This window comes from Orbicella franksi, chromosome 1 (genome assembly GCF_964199315.1).
Source record: "Orbicella franksi chromosome 1, jaOrbFran1.1, whole genome shotgun sequence".
Lineage (NCBI taxonomy): Eukaryota > Metazoa > Cnidaria > Anthozoa > Scleractinia > Merulinidae > Orbicella > Orbicella franksi.
In genome coordinates this window covers 23135917-23155798 of record NC_138145.1, presented here as the reverse complement: position 1 = coordinate 23155798, position 19882 = coordinate 23135917, and the positions used below count along the sequence as shown (strand labels likewise).

The 19882-nt window shown below is 39.0% G+C and overlaps 2 protein-coding genes across 2 annotated transcripts in view; one reads left to right on the top strand and one right to left on the bottom strand.

The window, feature by feature from the left end:
• LOC145488435 (uncharacterized) overlaps positions 1–3048 on the top strand; it is a 64760-nt gene extending 61712 nt beyond the window's left edge. Inside the window, exons 64-68 of the mRNA XM_081467343.1 lie at positions 173–344; positions 630–690; positions 1201–1393; positions 2103–2279; positions 2543–3048. Coding sequence (XP_081323469.1) covers positions 173–344; positions 630–690; positions 1201–1393; positions 2103–2279; positions 2543–2665 — 726 coding nt within the window. The 3' untranslated portion in view covers positions 2666–3048. The remainder of the gene's footprint in view (positions 1–172; positions 345–629; positions 691–1200; positions 1394–2102; positions 2280–2542) is intronic.
• A 5924-nt stretch (positions 3049–8972) lies between these two features.
• Positions 8973–14919, bottom strand: LOC145478413 (uncharacterized). Its single transcript, XM_081456444.1, has 2 exons — positions 14431–14919; positions 8973–11928 (listed from the first exon to the last, which is right to left on the bottom strand). Exons 1-2 carry the CDS (start codon positions 14735–14737, stop codon positions 9170–9172), a joined length of 3066 nt encoding a protein of 1021 aa, XP_081312570.1. The 5' UTR covers positions 14738–14919; the 3' UTR covers positions 8973–9169.
• Between the last annotated feature and the right edge of the window lie 4963 nt (positions 14920–19882).

Sequence of the window (19882 nt, the reverse complement as noted above, 5' to 3'; positions counted from 1 at the left end):
AGCATGAAGTGGAGGAGAGACTGACTGACTGACTGACTGAATAAATCAATCAATACATCAATGAGTGAATGAATCAATGAATGAATGGAGAGATAAATGATAACTGAAAATTTAAATGAACACTAAGCCATTTATTGAGAATTTTAAAAGCTATTGTCTTTCGTTGTTTCAGGGTTATGTTACAGCTTGGTGCGAAGAAGGAAACATTTTAAGTATGGTGCTTCTGAAATACTTTGAGAAAGAATTGAAAGAAGAATGGCATCGAGAGGCTGATATAGTACAGAGCCTGTCTTGTGGTGTAGAGCCGCATGCCAATCTACTTCATTATCGCTGGCACTCCAAAGGCAAGCAACCGTCTACTAAATCTATTTAGCAAGCCTGTACTTATGTAAACTGTAACTGTGAGTATTCTCTCGAGCCAGGTGCATGATGGTGGGAAGGCTTGACATCTTGTAGAGGTAAACCATGCTCTTTTACCATCAAGCTCATTCGATCTTTGCGGCGACATATGGATTTACAGAGCCAGAGGGGAGGCAAGGGGAAATTGTACAGAGCCCTTATGCTGTATGTTCTGTTAAATCTCCCACAGGATATCTGTTTACGTTTAATCATTATTCGTTGCTCTCCAGCTTGCGACCAAAAACTTGAACATGGGAAAGAGCATATTCGTGCGTTACACTCAAACAGTTTGTAAGTTCCTTTAGTTTGTATGTTATTTATATCTTAAGCGGGGTGTTCGTTAGTTAAGCTTTAGTGTAGTGAAGCGCTACTCTTTCCATTTTTCGACTAGGGTCAGATTCAGAAAGCAAAATGTGAATCTGGTCTACTAACGTCGACAATCAACAGTATAGTAGAAAGTTTCGAGGTTAAGAATCATTTGAGATCTTCTTGAGTGACAAGTCATTGGTGCTTTACAAACAGTTGGAAAGGAGCAGGAAAGTGAATAGAATCTAATAGCAAATGGCGGAGCTCGTCTTCTACAGGCATCCAGTTATAAAATGTTGAAACTGGGTAGCTCTAATTGTTCATCCACGTGAATGCGTATTAATTTCGTGACTAGGCGCGCGGAAAAAAACTAAAAGAAGCAAGAATCTGTTACAGACATGGTTAAGTCACAAACAGACGGAGAAGTTTAAGCTCAATACACTATACTAACTAATTCATTTTGTTTTTTTTCGATTTCTTCTTTCTTTCTTTAAGTCTTATTTGCTACGATTTTGTGTCAAGTTCAACATTGGAAGATTTCCTTTGCGAGAAAGGAACTGTTCTTAACTTCGATGCAGTGTGTGCTATTGCCTATGACGTCATCAGCGCCATAGAACGACTACAGGATCTTGGGATACTCCATAACAACATTTCAACAAGCAATATTCTGATTGGTCAGTGCCCAAGAGTAAGTAAACTGATTTGCTATTTCATGTTTTGTGTTTTTCCCCTCAATTTTTTTTGTCGGTATACTTTTTTAAATTTCTCTCGGCAGTATGTAACTGCAATTAGATTATGAGGCGTTTCAAAGTAAGGTCTTTGGCATATCCTAATTTCTTTCATTTTTGGGCAAAAGGATTTATATTTTATCCCGTGCCATTGTGACGAATATAAAAATTCGCGATGACTTGATCCTGACTTGTACGGATATACATCGACTAACTTTGCTTGGCTTGGATTCAGTGGGAAGTGAAATGATTCTCGGGGTGAGAGTTTCTCGCCAATATTACTGGCAATGTTCAACTCATCCGTCACTTAATAAGCTTATTTGACCTTACGGACAATTTTAGTTCGTGAAGCACTGATTCAAAAGTGTTGTGCATAGACAAAGACATAGTTTATTTTACTTGGTCGCACACTTAGCTATGGTAACGGTACGTCCCATGAACATTAGTTCACAGGTGCGCCAAGAAAACAAAATAACAAAGTAAAACTGTGCATTTCGGAACAAATATAAAACTAAACTAAGTAAGATTATATAACTACTATAACATAGAGGGCCTAGAAGAAATAACATGTCCCGTCAAGCGGGAAATATTTCAACTATATTTCTCGCATTTTTTTTGCTCTTTTTCTAAACACAACCTATTCTTACTCGAACAATACCTTTTCTGTAGCTTCCCCCTATAAGAGCAGTCTTGGGTGGATTTTCTCGAGCGTCCAATTTGAAGAAAGCCGGTGCCTATGGCAACGGGGCGGTCGACGAACAGAGTAACTGTAGCAAAGATATTGAGCAATTTGGACAGTTGCTAGCTACCTTATTAGAAAACTGCCATGGCTCCAGTGACTACAAGGTAAATAGATGTCACTGTTTGTAGTTCAGAAAAGGATGATGCATTACTGTACGTGTCATTAGTCTCTAGTCTCACAGGATATCTAAAGATACCTACCTTGTGTTGAGTTTTTTAAAAATGAATCCCGTATCCTCTAGCTGTTGATTAGCCCTTAAAAAAACTGTCAAAGTATGAGCACAACGGCTGTTTTGTCAGTGGCTACGATTGTCTTGATTTTTACACATTAAATATTTTTCGCTAATTTTAAGTTGATTTTTCCTCAGGTGCATGAAGTTATGAACCTTTGTTTTGAAGAGAATGTAGAAAAACACCACGGAGTGTCATACATTCGACGTTTACTGGAAGAAGCTTGGTGTACTGACGGAATGTGGGATACATACCTTTGAATAGAACTGACAGGAATTATCACTTTCGGATTATTAAATACAAGACCAAAAGTGATGTTTTTATGTCCCTTTTAATGTTACGGAGAATTTTGTTCCTACTTACACTTCATTTTCAAGCTAACACAGTTTATAAACTGTATCTACATCTGGAACATCGCTGAGTTATATAAAGTTAAAGAATACTTAATTATCTCTTTCTCTTTTAAACATAAGTAAGTAACCCTTAAAATATGAGTTGTGTAGTTTTTTATACGGTTGATGCTAATAAATGCTGTCTCTCGCACAAAAAGAACCGTAATTGAAAACAAATTTCGAATTCTTACTCAGTCATCTTACTTAAGTTCGTGACTCTTACTTTGACTTAGGTTGAAATAAAATTAACTGCGTTCAATAATCACTACTCATTTTGCCAAACGGAATTTCTATGTGCCATAAAAAGTTAAGAGCCACTGCCCACAAATATGGACCAAAACATCGGCACAAGTCGAAAAATCGATTTTGCTCATTTTTTGCATATAGATTGGCCCTAGCTAGAGAACAAACGGACCACAGTTAGTTTCTGCTAATGCAGCTTTGTTTGGTAGAAATTTGCGAAAAACGATTTCGCCCCGGTTGAGCTCAAAATCCACTTCCGGTTATGCTGAATTTTCTGAAAATTTGATTGCTTCGCGCGTCGCACAACAGCTACTTGAGAATCTTTCAATGATTTTTATATTCAGCTCAGGTCTTCATGGTATGACTGAGTGAAAAATAAAACAAATCGAGGTTCCGTTTGAGCCCGAAACGAGATCGAACAGAAACGCAAAATTTTACAATGTGTTGCAAACGAATTATAGCACTAAAATATCATCATATTTTCCTATGGGCTATAACTTTAAATGCCACAAAAACACTTTCTACGGGTTAACTATACACCCACCTGTTTGAAAATCAAAAAACATCTCTGGGCAAATGGTTTTAAGTCGCCCGCCTTGGCCTGTGTTTTTCTTAAATTTTCCCCGGAACCGCCGTGGGAATGTAAACAATTGCGTGACGCGGGCGGTAACCCTGACTATATAATTCGTTTCCAACAAACTGTAAATGGTTATCTTAGAACATTTGGGTGAAAAAAGAAGCACATAATCGACCACTTTCAGCTTTAATAATTTGAAAGGCATCGCTTTAGAAATTTCGTTAATTAAAAACGCCAATTAAAAGCAATTCACTTGGAGTTCGGGTGTTACCGCCATGTCGTTTTTAAGCTGTCGTTCTTTCTCTGATCATTTTAATCACGAGAACAATTAACGGGCTCTAGAAAGAAAATCGTTCTAAGTTCATTTGTTAAGCGTAATAACAAGTCGATATTGTTGGTTTGTAGCTTTACGTGATCTGAAGGAACGCTACAGTGATTAAATTTGTATTTGTTGATTTCGACGGATCGATTCCCGGTTAAGATGATTTCCGCAGAACATTCGAGCAATAATGGCAAAAATTAAGTTACCAAAAAACCTCATAGCATGGTTATATTTTGAACACAGTAAAGAAGAACTTATTGAGACTAAAGCTCTCAAGCTGACCCCGGGAGAGAAAATTGAACTTGAAGTTATCCATCGGTATTTCAATTAAAACAGACGTTTCGCGTTAGTTAAAAACACAGCAACACACGCTTGAAGCATTCTTACGAGATTTGACTTTAACTTTCTCGAGAATGCTTGAGAATTTAATCGCGGGGTCACTTAGAGAAATTAACTAGAGTGAGTTGCTTAAATAGTATTCCAAAAGTTACCTTGCTATGAGTAGATTTTTCGTAAATAATTTTTGCACTTATTGCTCGAACTTTGAGCGGAACCGTCTTCGTTTTTATTTGTACCAGGCAGCTTGTCGACATTTGGTGCCTTTTCTCCTTCTAAAAAGTCAGAAAAAGTAAACTAAACAAATCCTAAAAGTTTAAATCATAAATAAGAGACATCAACAGTGCCAGTGTCTCGGTAAGCTATTAATTTGAACAATTACTGTGCTTGACGGATTGGGGACACATAAGCTGTCTAAATGCCCCAGGGTGGGGGCGAAAACAGAGGGCAACTGCCCCGCCCCCGGGATCGTCGCCTTCCAACACCTCTGCAGTTTGTTTTATTATTCAGCGAATAAAACGTCCAACTGTTCAGTCTTTTAATGCAACGGTAAGACTTCAAGGACAACAATACGTGTTAGTTGATTTTGATTATATTTAATTCTTTATATTTTGTTTTTAACAGTTTTCAAGATCTGTCTTAAAGATCGCATCATTTGATTTCGCAAACCCTAAGTATTTAAACTCCACTTTCATGAATTTAAAAAATGCTAGGCTAGTTTTGAATGCGAAATGCGAAATAGTCGTGTTCACGTCGGTGATTGTTTTGTGATAAACAAAGTATTGTTCACCTTGTCGCTTATATTTATATGCTTACAAGTAATTAAGAAATATCTCAAATTGAGAAAACATACCTTTAAAAACATCTACAAGTTTCTCTAGTCCCTGACGGATAAGCCATTGCTCGACAAATGCCTCGTCTTTCCCGATGAACTCATCCATGGCACTTTCGAAAACACGTGTGTCAAATGCCCGAGGGTCGCCCCGGGGTACGCAAATGCCCAGTCCCCGGGCCGCGATAAAATTGCGAATGCCCCACTCCCGGGACTGACAACGTGAGCAAATGCCCCGCGATTGCCCGGGGGTGGGGGGGGATGGGCACTGCTGGAATTGACTGATGTATTACGGACGTGCTGTACATATAGTTTATTGTGTGCGAATGTTTCTTTTCAAACAACTGAACTGCTCAATAATACTATCTTGACAGATGTTTTTTTTTCCTTTAGTCTTAAAACTTAGGGTTAGGCTAAACCCCAAACTGTTTTGGCGGCCAACCTATTTTGGGCCGTCGATAAAATAAGGATTATGGAACATGGAACATTCCGGAACTGATCGAATAATTATAATAATTATGAGAAAAATATATAAAATCAAATTTTCAAAACTAGAATAAACAAAAATAAACTGGTATCAGCTCGAAATATGAAAAGATATTATTGGGGATAGGGGAGTCGGTGGGGGCGGGGTAGGGAGCGTTGGGTATTCATTTAACTGACTACAATGAGTGCAGGCTCCTCTTCTTTCCCGCCAATTGCGTCACGGCGCTTTACAGCACTCTGTTTTTCAACACAAACATGGACGATTCGGACGATGAATGCCAGGTACCTCATTGCGTCTCCTTTTTTGATCCCTAATTTCTTCAACATCTGAGGTGTTCGTTCTGAGCATCATACAGTTGCTTAGTTTTGTGACTGTTGTTATTTATCATCCCCAGTTTTCGCGCCGCTCCGCTAGGAACGCCTGACACTATGACCCACCAAGCCTTCCCGGAAGCCCAAGTAACAAGCAAGTTATTATTAACTAGTAGTAATCAAAGATTAGAGCAGCGCGTTCACGCTTGTACTTCGCATGTCTGGTCTACTTTGGTGGTGTACGAATGGCTCGATAGAAAACTAAGTTTGATCGAATATCAGATAACGATCTGCACGTGAAGTTGAACTAGCGATGAATAGATTATAGCGTTAATACTGTCACTTAATTTATCAAACAACCAAAGAGGAAAAGATGGATTTTTTTTACCCAGTATGATTGAAACGCAAACGCAATTTTCTCCTCGGCTAATTCAATTCAAGAAATTTCGGGTTTTCTAGCTGAGTTTGAGAATATTGTGTAAGAACAAATTTTGTACACAGCTAGAAGAGTTGAGATGCCGTCACGCAGTTAGTAGTTTATAGAATTTATGGTATTTCCACTTGCATTTATTTGTCAGTGAATGATTCAATTGCCATAAACCTTAGAGGATTGGCTAAAACTGCCACTGTTTTGTAACTTATCAGTGAAATTAATAACTGAGCCATCTTGTGGAAATAAACAAGTGTTAAAAATTATTCACCTGAATCATTTCCCGGAGCACTGTAGTCACGTTCTTTATCAGGGATGTCGTGGATGTTGCAATGCAAATGAAAAATATGCCTATATTTATACTAACTTAAACAAATAAAAAACACACATTTTCCATTATTTTATCCACAAAACGTTTCGAAAATTGCTTTCATCGGATTGTTGGAAACGAATATTTACTCGAGAGTGACTATCCGAGTCACGCAATTGTTTACATTCCAACGGCGGATTTTGGGCAAAATCTATGAGAAACACAGGCCAAGGCGGGCGACTTAAAATCATTTGCCTAGAGATATCTTTTGATATCCTAACAGGTGGGTGTATGTTTAACCCGTAGAAAGTGTTTTTATGGTATTTAAAGTTGTAGCCCATAGAAAAATATGGCGATGTTTTAATGCAATAATTCGGTTGCAACACGTTGTAAAATTTTGCGTGTCTGTTTGATCTCGTTTCGGGCTCAAAACTAACTTCGATTTATTTTATTTCTCGCTCAGTCATACCACGAAGACCTGAACTAAATATAGATTCCTTTGAAATATTCTCAAGTAGCTGTTCTGCGGAGCGCGAAGCAGTCAAATATTCGGAAAATTCAGCAAAACCGGAAGTAGATTTTCAGCCCAGTCGGGGCGAAATCGTTTTTGGCATATTTCCACCAAAGAAAGCTGTATTAGCAGAAACTAACTATGGTCCGTTTCTTTTCTTACTAGGACCTATCTATGGGCAAAATGAAAGCGAAATCAATTTTTCCACTTGTGCCATTGATAGGCGATTTAGGTCGATTTTTATAGGCATCCACTCTTAAATATGAGCCATTATGTTCATTTTTATATTTCCTCCTTATATCCGTATAAAAGGTACATACTTCGAGTTGAAAGTACTTTAGGTGTAGCCAGAATTGAAACTGTTTCTCCTTTCCCTTTTTAGCATGTCTGGTACATATTTACGTACAATGATTTTTAGTCGTGGATCCGCGAAGCGTAGAAAAGACTATTAGTATGGGGCAAAATATGCAAATGTTCACTCACTCAGATGTAAACTTTTGGCCGATAACATGGAGAGCCTGGGTACGAGTTTCTCAAAGACCTTTAAAGTTGAGCGCGGCCATTTTGGTTCATGTGTTTCGCTTTTGTAAATATGAAGTATTTTGCCTAGGGCTTTGCTCACACGTAGATGAAAGCTGAGAGAGGTATGACTGTGATCATGTATTGGTCACCACAGCGCGGCCGGCGAGGTCAAAGAATTGTTACAAGTCAAAGTCAGGAAGTCAGATCGTGTTTACCAGACGTGGCTCATAGCTTTTTTTTCTTGGTTAGAGAATTTGTTGGTTTTCCTCTCGCTTTCCCTCCTTCTAGAGTCCAAGGCAAGCCTAAGGTAGGCTGTTTCTGTATTGTATTTTTTTTTATGTACACATTGAAATTCTGGCGGTGCTCGTATCTTAAATTCGAAACCCGTGATTTAATTATTTTGAATTTTAAAATAAGCTTACTTCAAGCAAAAAATTCAGATTGCTTAATTTTTTAATTTTTTTTGTTTTTCACACTACATTTCTTCTGTATTCTACGCAGTTCGACCAGAGTGAGCATTTCTTCATGAATGGTATACATGTCAACATCGACGATCGAGTAAACATGCTCTAAAATTTGACTGATGGATAGACAAATTAGCATCCAAGAGACTATCTACTTTCTGTGAGAGAGATTTACTGTCCAATCATGTCAAACACGAGCCGTGTCAAACAGGCATAGTGGCTGGTGATGGATGTATAACCTTATTTTTGTTCTAGAGACGAGATACGTAAACAACTGGAATCAAAACTTGAAATAGATATTAATTGTACCAGTCAACAATCGGTTTGAATATTTCTGCTTTGCTAGTGAAATGAACACAAACAATTGCCAATTACTAAATTGCCTGCGGCTCGTGGTTCCACAGCCACTTTGACAATGTCATGACGCAATTTATCATCAATAAGAGGACAGACGCATAAAAAACTGACGTCAATTTGTTAAATTGATAACAGATGACGTCAAAATGTGCACACGAGGCGATAGTCGATAGCCCATAGCCGAGTGTGCCGCTGATGTTCTTAACACATTTTGACGTCCTCTGTGATCTATTACTGAACAGACGCATTGCAACATGGAATCTATTTGTTTTATATAATGAAGAAATAGAAAAAAATGTTAATGCCTTCATATATGCGTCTTCCTCCAATTGATCATAAGTAAGAACAAATCAAAATGAGAGAATAATTCGACATACTATATAATTTCCAATATAACTCAGTTGAGTGGTACTAATTTTTGATTCCACCATTAAAGTTCAAAGCACTAACAACAAACGAAGTCTACTATCATAGGGCTGCATTAATCTGATGAGCAAGTTCAGAGATATCCGTTATCAAACCTCTTCTTTTAAATTACATTTAAATGATTTATCTATACAATGTTTATCCTGATACTTAATGTCCCTTTTTGTGACTACATGGATTCAGATTCTTCTCTACTAACTATGATGGATTCGGACCAAAAATAAGGGAAACAATTGTTTGCCGTTTACAGTCGCGTATCTTCTCTCCCAGTACCCGAATTGGTCTTCGCTTTACACAAGAGAGAGCGATACATTTGTTTGACTCTCGATGTAAACACAAATGCCAGCGCCACGTACAGTCCCTGAAGAGTGGTGAATATGATAAACGGGTATTCAAAATAATGAGAAACCAGAACCTTTAAAAATCCGAATATCCAAGTAAAGCCCATCAAGATGAAGATCTTTAAAAACACCACAGCAGTTTTACGTTTCACCGTTTCATGTGTCGCTCTCTGCGCCACCTTGCTTGTTTTCCTGATGGCGTTTGCAGTCAAGACGAAAAATACTGTATTAAATGAAATGGAAAGAGCAACTGGTAATACAAAGGAAAACAAATTTGCAATTGAATTGTTTATCCAACACCCCTTTATACCGCCATAGTGAAAGCCAACCGCGTTGGACTGGTCAAGAGCAATACACATGACGACAATTACAAAGGCAGGAAGCCAACCCACTGCAATTCTTCGCGATGAAATGGAACGTTGCTTCCCTCCGCTTGAATTTCTGTGTTTGATGCGGGTTTTAGAGAATGCCTTCCAAGTTTCTAAGGCGATGATTGACATCCACACAAAAGAAACTAGGAAAAAATAGTGCAACAAAATGGCAATAATTGTGCATGGAACTTTGGCTTCAACATAGCCTGTTGCAAGATAAACCAAATCAACTAGTAAATGTGACAAAGAGAGATTCATGAGATTAATTCCAGGTACAGTACGAAGTTCTTTAAATAATGAATAAGTTAACAAGACTAAGACAAAGCTTACAATGGACAGGGAAAGTCCAACATAGGTAATAACCACTAAGGCAAAGTCACCATCTGTTTTACTCGGATGATCAATGCTTCCATTTACTTCGTAACTTGAAGAAAACTGTGCACAAACCCAGATGGTATCATTGTTCATGAGAAACCTTTCTGGTTCGAAGATTTCACGGGAATCTTTTCGATAAAGTGAGCCGTTTGGTAACATAATGTATTCGCTCTCGTTTAACCCAACTAAAACCCCAGAACAGTTTAATCGCGGCTGTTTGCAGACTGTAAGGTTACCGATAGGAACTAAGGATCCGTTTAACCATTCCGTTTCGTCCGTGTAATAGTCCGCTTCTTGAAATATTTCTCCTGTTTTCCAAACTCGTACTGCGCTTCCTTCAGACTTAATATATTCATTTGGCGTGAAAGTTTGAACTTTAGCACAGTGAAAGGGTTTCACGGTAACTTTAAAGAAAGTAAAGTTTGCATAGTTTAGAATAATTGAAAGAGAACTCATGGCAGTTTGGAGAGATTGGGTAGAGACGTTCGTCTGTTTCGTGGGGTTAATGTTGATGTTGAACACTACAGTGGAGACGGGACCCGAAGGATTTCCGATAGAGATGTTAGAAATCAGAGACTTGTTCATCTTTAACTCTTTCGCCATTGCTTCCTTAAAGTTTACTTTAGTTATCAGAGGCCACCAAGGTGACAAGGCCTCGACATTGGAACGCATCCAAACACTGACGATGAAGGTTTTCTCGCGGACAGTGGCGACGTCAGAGGGTGCAATGCCGGGACGGCACACTTCAAGATGAAAATCATAAACATAGCGATGACGGCAAGTTACCTTCAGTCCACGGACTTTTGACGTTTCTCTCCAGCGATGATCCTGATTAGAAAAGTCAAGATCCATGACAAGAGAGAAGGGCTTTGCGAGTGTCCCGTCTTTTGCAGTAGTAGATGGTCCTGGGCCACATCTCAGTTCAGTCGTTGTTAAATGACTACAAAGAGCGCAGTATGGATTGAAAAATGTCGTCTTATCTGAACCACCTGTCTGGTATACAAGTCTCAAAGATCCGTTAAGACATTTTTGTTGCACGTTTGGATCAAGGGAATTGTCATCACAATTAAGATTAGGTCGGACCCTATGACAATACCTGCGTGTCGCTTGCACTGGAGGACGCCATAAAGGACGGTCACAGAAAGCGGAAACGAAGCTCAATATTTCTTTTCGTTCGTACTCTTTTGGTACTGGGACGTCACAGTCGAGTTCAAAATTATAAAATGTCAGATCAGTAAGATTTAAGCCATGACATTGCGCACAGTAACGATTTTTAAACGTTTTCCCTTCCCCGTCGATAACAGGCACGTTATCTTTTAGATTGTCGTACGAAGGAATTAAATCTCTACCGCAACGTTCCTTAATATCAACCTGAGTCCACTTTCTTGGACACGAGGAAATCATCCATATGCCAGCAGCTTTGCTGAAGGAGCCATGTCTAGAGATACACTCCCACAGGCCATTGTCATCCGGGTTGTTTGTATCTACTTCTGATATCCCGGACGAGGAACAATATTGGTCAAAGTCCGCGCAGCAGTCTTTGAAAAAAACACAGTTGCGGTCACAGAAACACTGAAGTCTTTCTTCTGTTCCTCCCAGTTCTCTTTTTTGCGTGCACCGCCGTCTGCAGGAAAACCAGTAACTTTGGCAGTGCATGGTGATGTTTACGTCTTCATCACTCATCGCTGGTTTGGGCGACTGTACGGGAATGGGTGATGTAATGTTATCCAGCAAATTTGATGGCGGAGGAGCGAGTGACGGAGTAGACAGAAGTGGCACCGTTGGTGTGGACGATTGTATTAGAATGGCTGTCGTAATCATATCCGCACTGTTATCCGCCGAGGACCGTGACAAAATAGAATTGTCTTTCAGTGGAGTTGGGTTGATATTTCGTCGCATCCTTTTGACCTTACTACCTAGAATTAACATTTAAACAGAAGCATTTTAACTTTAGAAAAAGGAAACATTTTCTCTGTTCCTGCTACGTTAATTAGCAACACGAATTAATGGTAGTTTGGGAGAATGAGAAATGCAATGGGTAACGAAACTACGAGAGTGTATTGCGACACCCTTTCGTAGTTTTCCCAAGCTTTCACAAATGTTTCAGATACCCAGTAGAACACCGACCAAATATTTTCCTTTTATTTTAGAGGCGTTTTACTATACTTTGTTAGGCCCATGACCAGTACTGATAAAAAAGATCGCTCGAGAAACAAAAGTTGTTTGAGTTTGAATCAGATCTCGTAAAAGGTCGTGTCAAAATCCAACTGCCCGAGACAGAACCCAAAACAAAAATAGCGCTTACTGAACAGGAACTGCTTTTGATCTCTCTTCTTGAGCTCCTTAGCTTTGCTAGAATCCGAAATGCAGCCTTCTATAACTTGTGTGCTGCCGTCCATTGGAGCCGAACACAGGCTAACTTTTCTAATGCAGTTGTCAATAGAGTGTCGAAAAATAAACAGTTCACTATGGCAATCATAAAACGAACCATAGAACAATGGGCCAAACTGTTAATAATGAACGGTGCCAGGCGCGGAAAAATGCGTCTGGCAAGATCACGGCTGAGGATCCTGTAGGAGTTAAATAGAAACTAGGATTTTCCTAGTTTTCGTTGGGAAAATTTGGATTTGGGTCACTGGGACTGGGTAATGAGACTGAACTGAGATTTGGCTGGGAAATGGGATTTGAGAAAAATTTAGGCTTGAAAATGGTATTTTACCCCCCTTCAGGATCTTCCCAATTGGGTTTGGTTTTTCATCTAATTCGCTGATTGGGTGGTGCAAAATCTTCAAATCAATGATGAACTGCAAACCCGACATCTGGATTATTTTCATCGCTCGTTATATAAGCACGTCTTCGATTGTAATTTGATTTTGGAAATTGCGCCAATTAAGTTCAATTCTTGATCGATTACTGTGCTCGCGACCACACGGAAAGGTAATGAACAAACTAATCTTTTGTAAAGAAATCCGGGAGTCAACTAAACCGTGGAAACGTGTAACTGAGCGATGATTTATCTCTAGTTCTCACACACCGCTGGGGGCCATGCGAAGCCGAACCATGCAGCCTGGCCTTTATTAACATAACAACATAGCTGCCTTACAACGGCGCAAAAGGGTGGCTAGAGAATAAATTCACTGCAACTTAATACGTTCTTAAAATACTTCACGGGTGGGTGGGTGGGGCATGTCAGGTAATGGTGGATGGCAAAACAAAAACTGAACCTTGCACAAGCCACGTGACCTGAAACCCCCCACAAACGTGTACTCAGACTCCCAGCCGTATGTGAGAAAAACGTTTTCCGCTTCATTCGTTCCTCATCCAGCGGAAAACCACACTTTTGACAAATATACTCCATCTCATTCGCCCTGCTCTTAAGGCTGGCGAAAAATGCATAAAAATTTGAAAAAGGAAACTTTCAATTATTTCTAAATTTTGCTGATCACCATTTGATTACCAAGTACCGGTAATGAGCATATGGAGCTGCACAGACTACAACTCTTATTGGTGAAACTTTATAGATAATGTACATAAAAACAAAACATGTTGCATTGAATTAATTGGAACCCATAGTCCTAAGGACCCTCTGAGAACAGCAAGTTTTAATTGTGCCATAACTGCGGTTAGGACATGGTCACGAGATGCAGTGACAACAACATTGAAGTGACATTAGCATACACTAATTGGGACCTTCCTTCTCAATGTGATTTCTTATCAAAACAGTGTTAATGTTTCGTTCAACAAATTGACTTCTGTTTCTAGACGAAGAAGACGTAATGTATTTAAGAAAGCTGAAAGTATAAACCGTTGAGATGCTGTCAGTGGAAACCTCCAAGGGAAACGAAAATTGTTTCGAGAAATTGAGAGTTCATGATATCCGGGACACTAATAGAGCGGAACAAGTTCAAGGTAAAGGATTTCAGTTCGAACTCAAAATCGCTTATATTGAACGCTGTGTTAGGCTATCCAGAGTGCTTTTAACGTTGAAGGTTGAGTTTAGGCTGCGCTATAAAACTTTCATCTGTTCGGTCATTCGTGCTAGGGGAACTTGAGTCTTCTAAAATTTATTAGGGGCTTTTTTTGTCTATTTCCCGAAAACCTTAGCAGCTGTTGCCTTTCTGAAAATAATACCTAACTCAACCAAAGTCCAAAACGGCATTTTTATCAATCCGAAAACAACAGACATTAAATTTCTCATATCACGAAAGTTTGGGGTGACAATTCTCTTTAAAAAAGCGCGGAATGGATTAAAGGCCTTCCGTGCAGATAATTGACCACAACGTGAAATCAGGCTCTGGGAATCATGTTAGCACTACGGACTGAAATCAAATTTTAATTTGTTTCTTTTTTATTCAAAAGAAAAGTGGTGGGAGGTATTTAAAACTAAATCGAAAACAAGGAAAATGAATTTCTCTTACCCGCGTCTGGAGAATGGAAATCTTTCTTCCAAACATTGACTTCAGATGTTTTAAGCCTGCTACGCTTGGTCACATCGTTTTGATCCTTATCTTCCAAGTTTGGTAGACAAGTGGGATACTGAATTTGTCGTCCGAGCTGTTTTAAAACAGATTTTTGGGCGTTTATATAACTCCTTCCTTCCTCAACCTCGCTTGTTTGCTTCGGAGTGGAAGAACAGCAGATATACGCCAGAAGGAAAACTGTGAAGCATTTGAGCACCGTGCCAAAGAAGGCGCGCTGGCAAGATCTCTTCATCCTACTCCACATTGTCGAAATCAAATGTCAGTCGCCGCACTCTTTGAAGCCTCATTATATATACACCGAGTGGCCTCCGGAAATAAAGAGGCGGGTTGAGGCGGATGGAAAAATAATAAATCGAGTAATTTAATCTCATACCAAAATCTAACTTCCAATGTATATTCCATTAGGATAATTTTGAACTCCCAACAACATGATTAAACCATTAAAAAAAATTTTAAAAAAACTCTTATCGAGGTTTTTATTTGATTATACAATAGACGTATGTGACTCTAGTAGTTTCAGTGATCTTGCAAGTATGACTTCTGGGATTAATGCAGCTGACATATGTTTGGCAGCGAGACACTTCAACCAAAGGACGCATACGATCCAGAAGCGCCATTAAGTTGATTTTGACAAAAAAAAATAGTGATATGACATTAAAACTGAGTCAATTTTGAGAATTTTATTTCAAGGATGCTAGTGATAGTATTACTTCTGATATTTGACGTTTTGCTCAGTGAAACGTGTACACATTGTAGCAAATTACTTGAATGCTCACGTGCTGAATTTATTCCTCATTTTTTGTTAAACGGATCTTTTTGTTCAATTGCTTCTGAAGTCAATTCTTTGCTGAAAAGTTAGTTTAGTGACCTGAAAAGATACGACCTAAAAGGTATAAAAAAAACTGTCTAAAACAACAAAATACCACTGTTCCAGAAAACATCTGATAACATCTTATTGTCGAAACATTTTAAAAGATCTCTTCCTGCTGCCCAGATTAATATATAATTTTGGGCCTCAGGGCTGTCATCCTTTTTCAAGCGAAAGATGACAAACCTCGTGGTTTGTATTCAGTATTACTTAATTATACTTTATGTTGAATGCGTCAATGGGTCTTGGAGGTGCCAAAATGGACTGAGTAACCTTATCTTAGAAAGCTTACCTTCATTTAAATTCCATTAGCTTGACTTAGAAATATCGCTTACATGTGCCCAATATTGTAAATAAACATCTTTATTGATGATGACAGGTCCTTTTTGAGGGCGTATGTATTATAAATGCATAAGCCCTCTAAGTCAGGACAAATCTTGTGGCTATGTATACGGGATGAAACGTGACAAACCCCTGGTAACATATTCTACCCTATGGGTAGACTGGGTACTACTAATTTCGAGTGATTCTTCGATGGCGGCCATTGCCAGCGTTCTGCAGCCTCTGATAGGTGTATCGTTTCAATCGTGTCGTTTGCGCCCTTATTCTCTTGAGTAATTCTTGTACAACTTACAGTTGCGAGTTGGCAGTCATTATTTGTTTTGTTCCTCAAGTTCTTTGTATAACTGCGAATTACGTCTTGATATCTTTCTCTACAATTCAAATATATATGTTCTTTCATATTTTCACTTGAAAGGCGAGTTGTGTTGTCGTGTTGCGGCTGCGGTTGCGGTTGCTTGGGTGGAGGGGGAAAGAAGATTTGTCCATCCATGCCCCTTTTGGCTTTCCTGGGTTTCTTTTGAGTTCTACAGTTTTGAACTGTTATTTTGATATTTCAGTTAATTGTAAGGCCAGTTAGGCAGAGCTGAAATTGCCGAACTTTGTGTGACGTAGCCCCTTTAACAGTGACAACTTTCTTCCTTCACTGTTGCTAACACTGCTGCTAGTACTCCTTCACAGTTTACGAGGAACATTTTCTGCACTAATTCTACGCTGTCTTTTATGCCTCGTGTCAAATCATCAAGTAACGCATCTACGTTGCACTTGAAATATTTATTAACATTTCTCAAGAAAAACGTTAACATGCCCTTTAAATAACTAAATTACAATATTTAGAGAGGAAGCCACATCAGCCTTTTACTAAATCATGATTGTAATATTGAAAACTCTATTCCTCTCTACTGAAATATTCCTCTCTAAATATTGTAATATTGAAAACCAGTTAAAACTGCATGGTTTTCATGCTGGTACTCTATCCAGGTCGAATAGGCAATTTTCCGAGTTCCCTTTTGCCTCTGTGTCAAAACGAGTTCAATGCGAAACCATTCATATGGAAATGTGTTCCGCCTACATGTTAGTTTTCATACAAATCAAACTCATTTCCCTATGAGAGGTTTTGCACGAAGACTCGTTTTGAAATGGAGGCACAAGGTGACTCGGAAATGGCCTATTGGAATTTGGAAATGTTTGCTTTTGTGGAAGCAATGTGAGTAACAAGAGAGAAATCCTCCGAGCAAGGCGAGAACCAACAACAAACTCAACCCACATATGGCACCGGGCCGGAATCGAAACCAGGCCACATTGGTGGGATTCGAGCGTTCTCACCACTGCGCCATCCCTGCTTCCCAAAGTATCGCTGCCAAGAATTCTATTTAAATGAGAAGTAGACCTCTTCACGAAGCTTCTTGAGAGCAATCCTTCCGGAGGGAGAGATTCTGTCCTCGTTGACAGGCGGCAAACGCACTGAGTACAGCGAGGAGGAAGGATCGTGAATTACCACGGTAGGGGGCAATGTATCACGGCTGCTACGTCCTTTACCAGCTTTACTCGGCGGATGGAAATGGTGAATCAGCACTACTGGAGAGCCTCCCAGCCGGCCATGTTGTGGACAGGGTGCTAACTCGGAATGGAATTCATACATCCTTCTGTTTATACGGTCCCAAATCTGTAGTGATGAAGGTGGTTTAGGTAATCACTCGATGAAAGACAACGAAGAGGAAGGTAGAATTCCATTGTCGGACTGGAAGTAATCTGCAACATGTATGATGAGATCTAAAATATGTCACTTTATATGCACACTCTGTTGTTCTACCATTTTGGGTTTTGTAATATTGTTTCGCAATGCTTATGGGACCTATTGTAGTTTATTTTAATGGAACAGTTCCCACACCCTCCTTCCCAAAACATGGCCAAACTGTGTATTCGTGAATTCGTGCTTTAGCGCCGCTGATCAATAGAGCAGATAAATGAACTCAAAACGTTTAGTTCTTAGTCTCCTATGTATCCATTGCTAATTACATGTAATTTGCCACTTGATCTTAATCTAATTGATGCGACAAAAACTCCCCCAGAAATGCTACACTAGCCCTTGAAATTTCTTGTGTAGACAAGTTTTCGGGTTGAGGCATCAATACCATATGATTTGGCCAATTCTTGTAAGGAGATTAACAGAAACAGAGGGTGATTTACAACGGGCTTAAGAAATAAAAAATCAGAAGTGTTAGCCATGGCCACGAGGGAGTAAAATTGCTTTTTTTATCAAAAATATATCTTGTCGTGATGAATAAAGGAATCTAAAGGAATCAAGTAAATGATTTCAAGAAATAGTAGATTACGATTTCCTCTAAGGTTGGCATGTAGTTCGTAGTTTCAGGATTTCTGTCCCAAGTGAATTCGTACAATCAGTTAGAGATATTTTTCGTTTTTCTGAAGTCAATGATCAGTGTTTTTTTTGGCATAAAACGAATCTCTGACTTACCTCGGTTTAATCCACAACCTATTTCCTCGACTTGCCTCACTGGAGTTGACATCGGAAAATAGAAATGGCATATGAAAGCACAAACGATTTCTGTCCAAGATTTGGTCCCAGATGATGTCGTTTTTGACGTCAATACTTCGTCATATCTCTGACCAATTTCTCCAATCGCCGTATTGCCAAGTTACTAATTATCATATTTTTCAATTGTACGTGGGTCAGGGTTTTTTGACGTCACAATGTGACTTCAATCTTCTTTTGTTTGTTTTTTTCTGATAGGGCTGTTCGCCATTTCTGCAAAAATGTTTTCATATATCATCACTACCAATGATCAAGAATACCTGCCCTAATCTATTAATTTTCAAGAATCGAAAATTTAGCCTACATGTACAAAAAAATCAGATTTACGAAAGGTCAATTTGTAATAACAAGACTTAGGAGTGCACTCATATTCAGCATCATCCGGGAATCTTCCATGAACGTCACTCTCCAGGATGTCAAAGGTCACGTGAAAATGAGTGGGCGTATCCTTAAGCTGTTCCCAAGAGAGGCACGGGATAATGTCAGATGGCAGACATGGTGGGTGTGGCCAGCGAGGAGAAATAAGACAATCCAGCACAGCCACGATGGTTTTCTTCAGTTGTGGATGAGAAAGAAAACCTATAAAAAACAGTGAAAACATTTACTTTAAGGCAACATGTAGGGATCGTAAAATATCGAAGCGTGTGGGAACTTAGACTTTCAATTGATAGATACGGACATGATGTTAACCAATCAAAGGAGTAAACTGTTTAGCGACAACTGCATGAGGTAAATTTTTAAGGTACCAGTGTGTTTATGCGAGGAGGATGGGTCATTATGTTTTCCCTCTGCAGGATAGTGTTAAACACGTCAATTCAGTTCGTTCGTTCGTTCTTTCGTTCATTCATTCATGCTACCAAAACAAACCATTACAGATATTTTTCTCGTTTCGAAGATCAATTCAGTAACTATTCAGTTAGTCCATAGTTCTTAAATTCTTCCGTCATTTTTACCAAGCTTAGCGGAGCTGCTCTTTGTTGTGTCGTCCTGAACAAGTTTCTAACTCTAGGAATATGATGTTACGGCAATCAGAGAAATGCTGAACGAGAAATTATTATCGCGTTCAGTTAACTTACTTTTGTATGCTAGTAACTGAAGGAACGTGATCCGAGAAATAAAGCGAGTTTTAAAAATAACACTGAGTTAAGAACCTAAAAATCAACAGAATTTGATACGCACAGAATTTACTCCGAAAGGGCTATTGTAATCAATCCATCAATGAAATCTTTTTGTTCTCGCGCGCGATTGGTCTAAAATACGTCACAAAACTGGGGAATATCTCATGTTATTAAATTCTCAACCTCAAAAAGTACATTTCTAGCTATCTAATTAGTTCACTGAATCATTGTCATCAGCCATTACACCAGTGTTTCCCCGTATATGGAAAATGAGTGCTGCAAGTGTCACTTAAGGTTGGTTCTCATATAATTGCCCGATCGTTTCGATCGCCGCGATCGTTTGCAACCGCCGAGACGATCGAATGATACCTCTTTTGTTCATGGAACAGTCGTTAAAATATCTCCAAGTTCTAAAAATTCACATTTTACGTTCCCAACTTTTAAGTTAAAATTGCTTAACTGAATAGTTAACAATTATTCCATGAACCCACGAGGTTGAGAATTTAC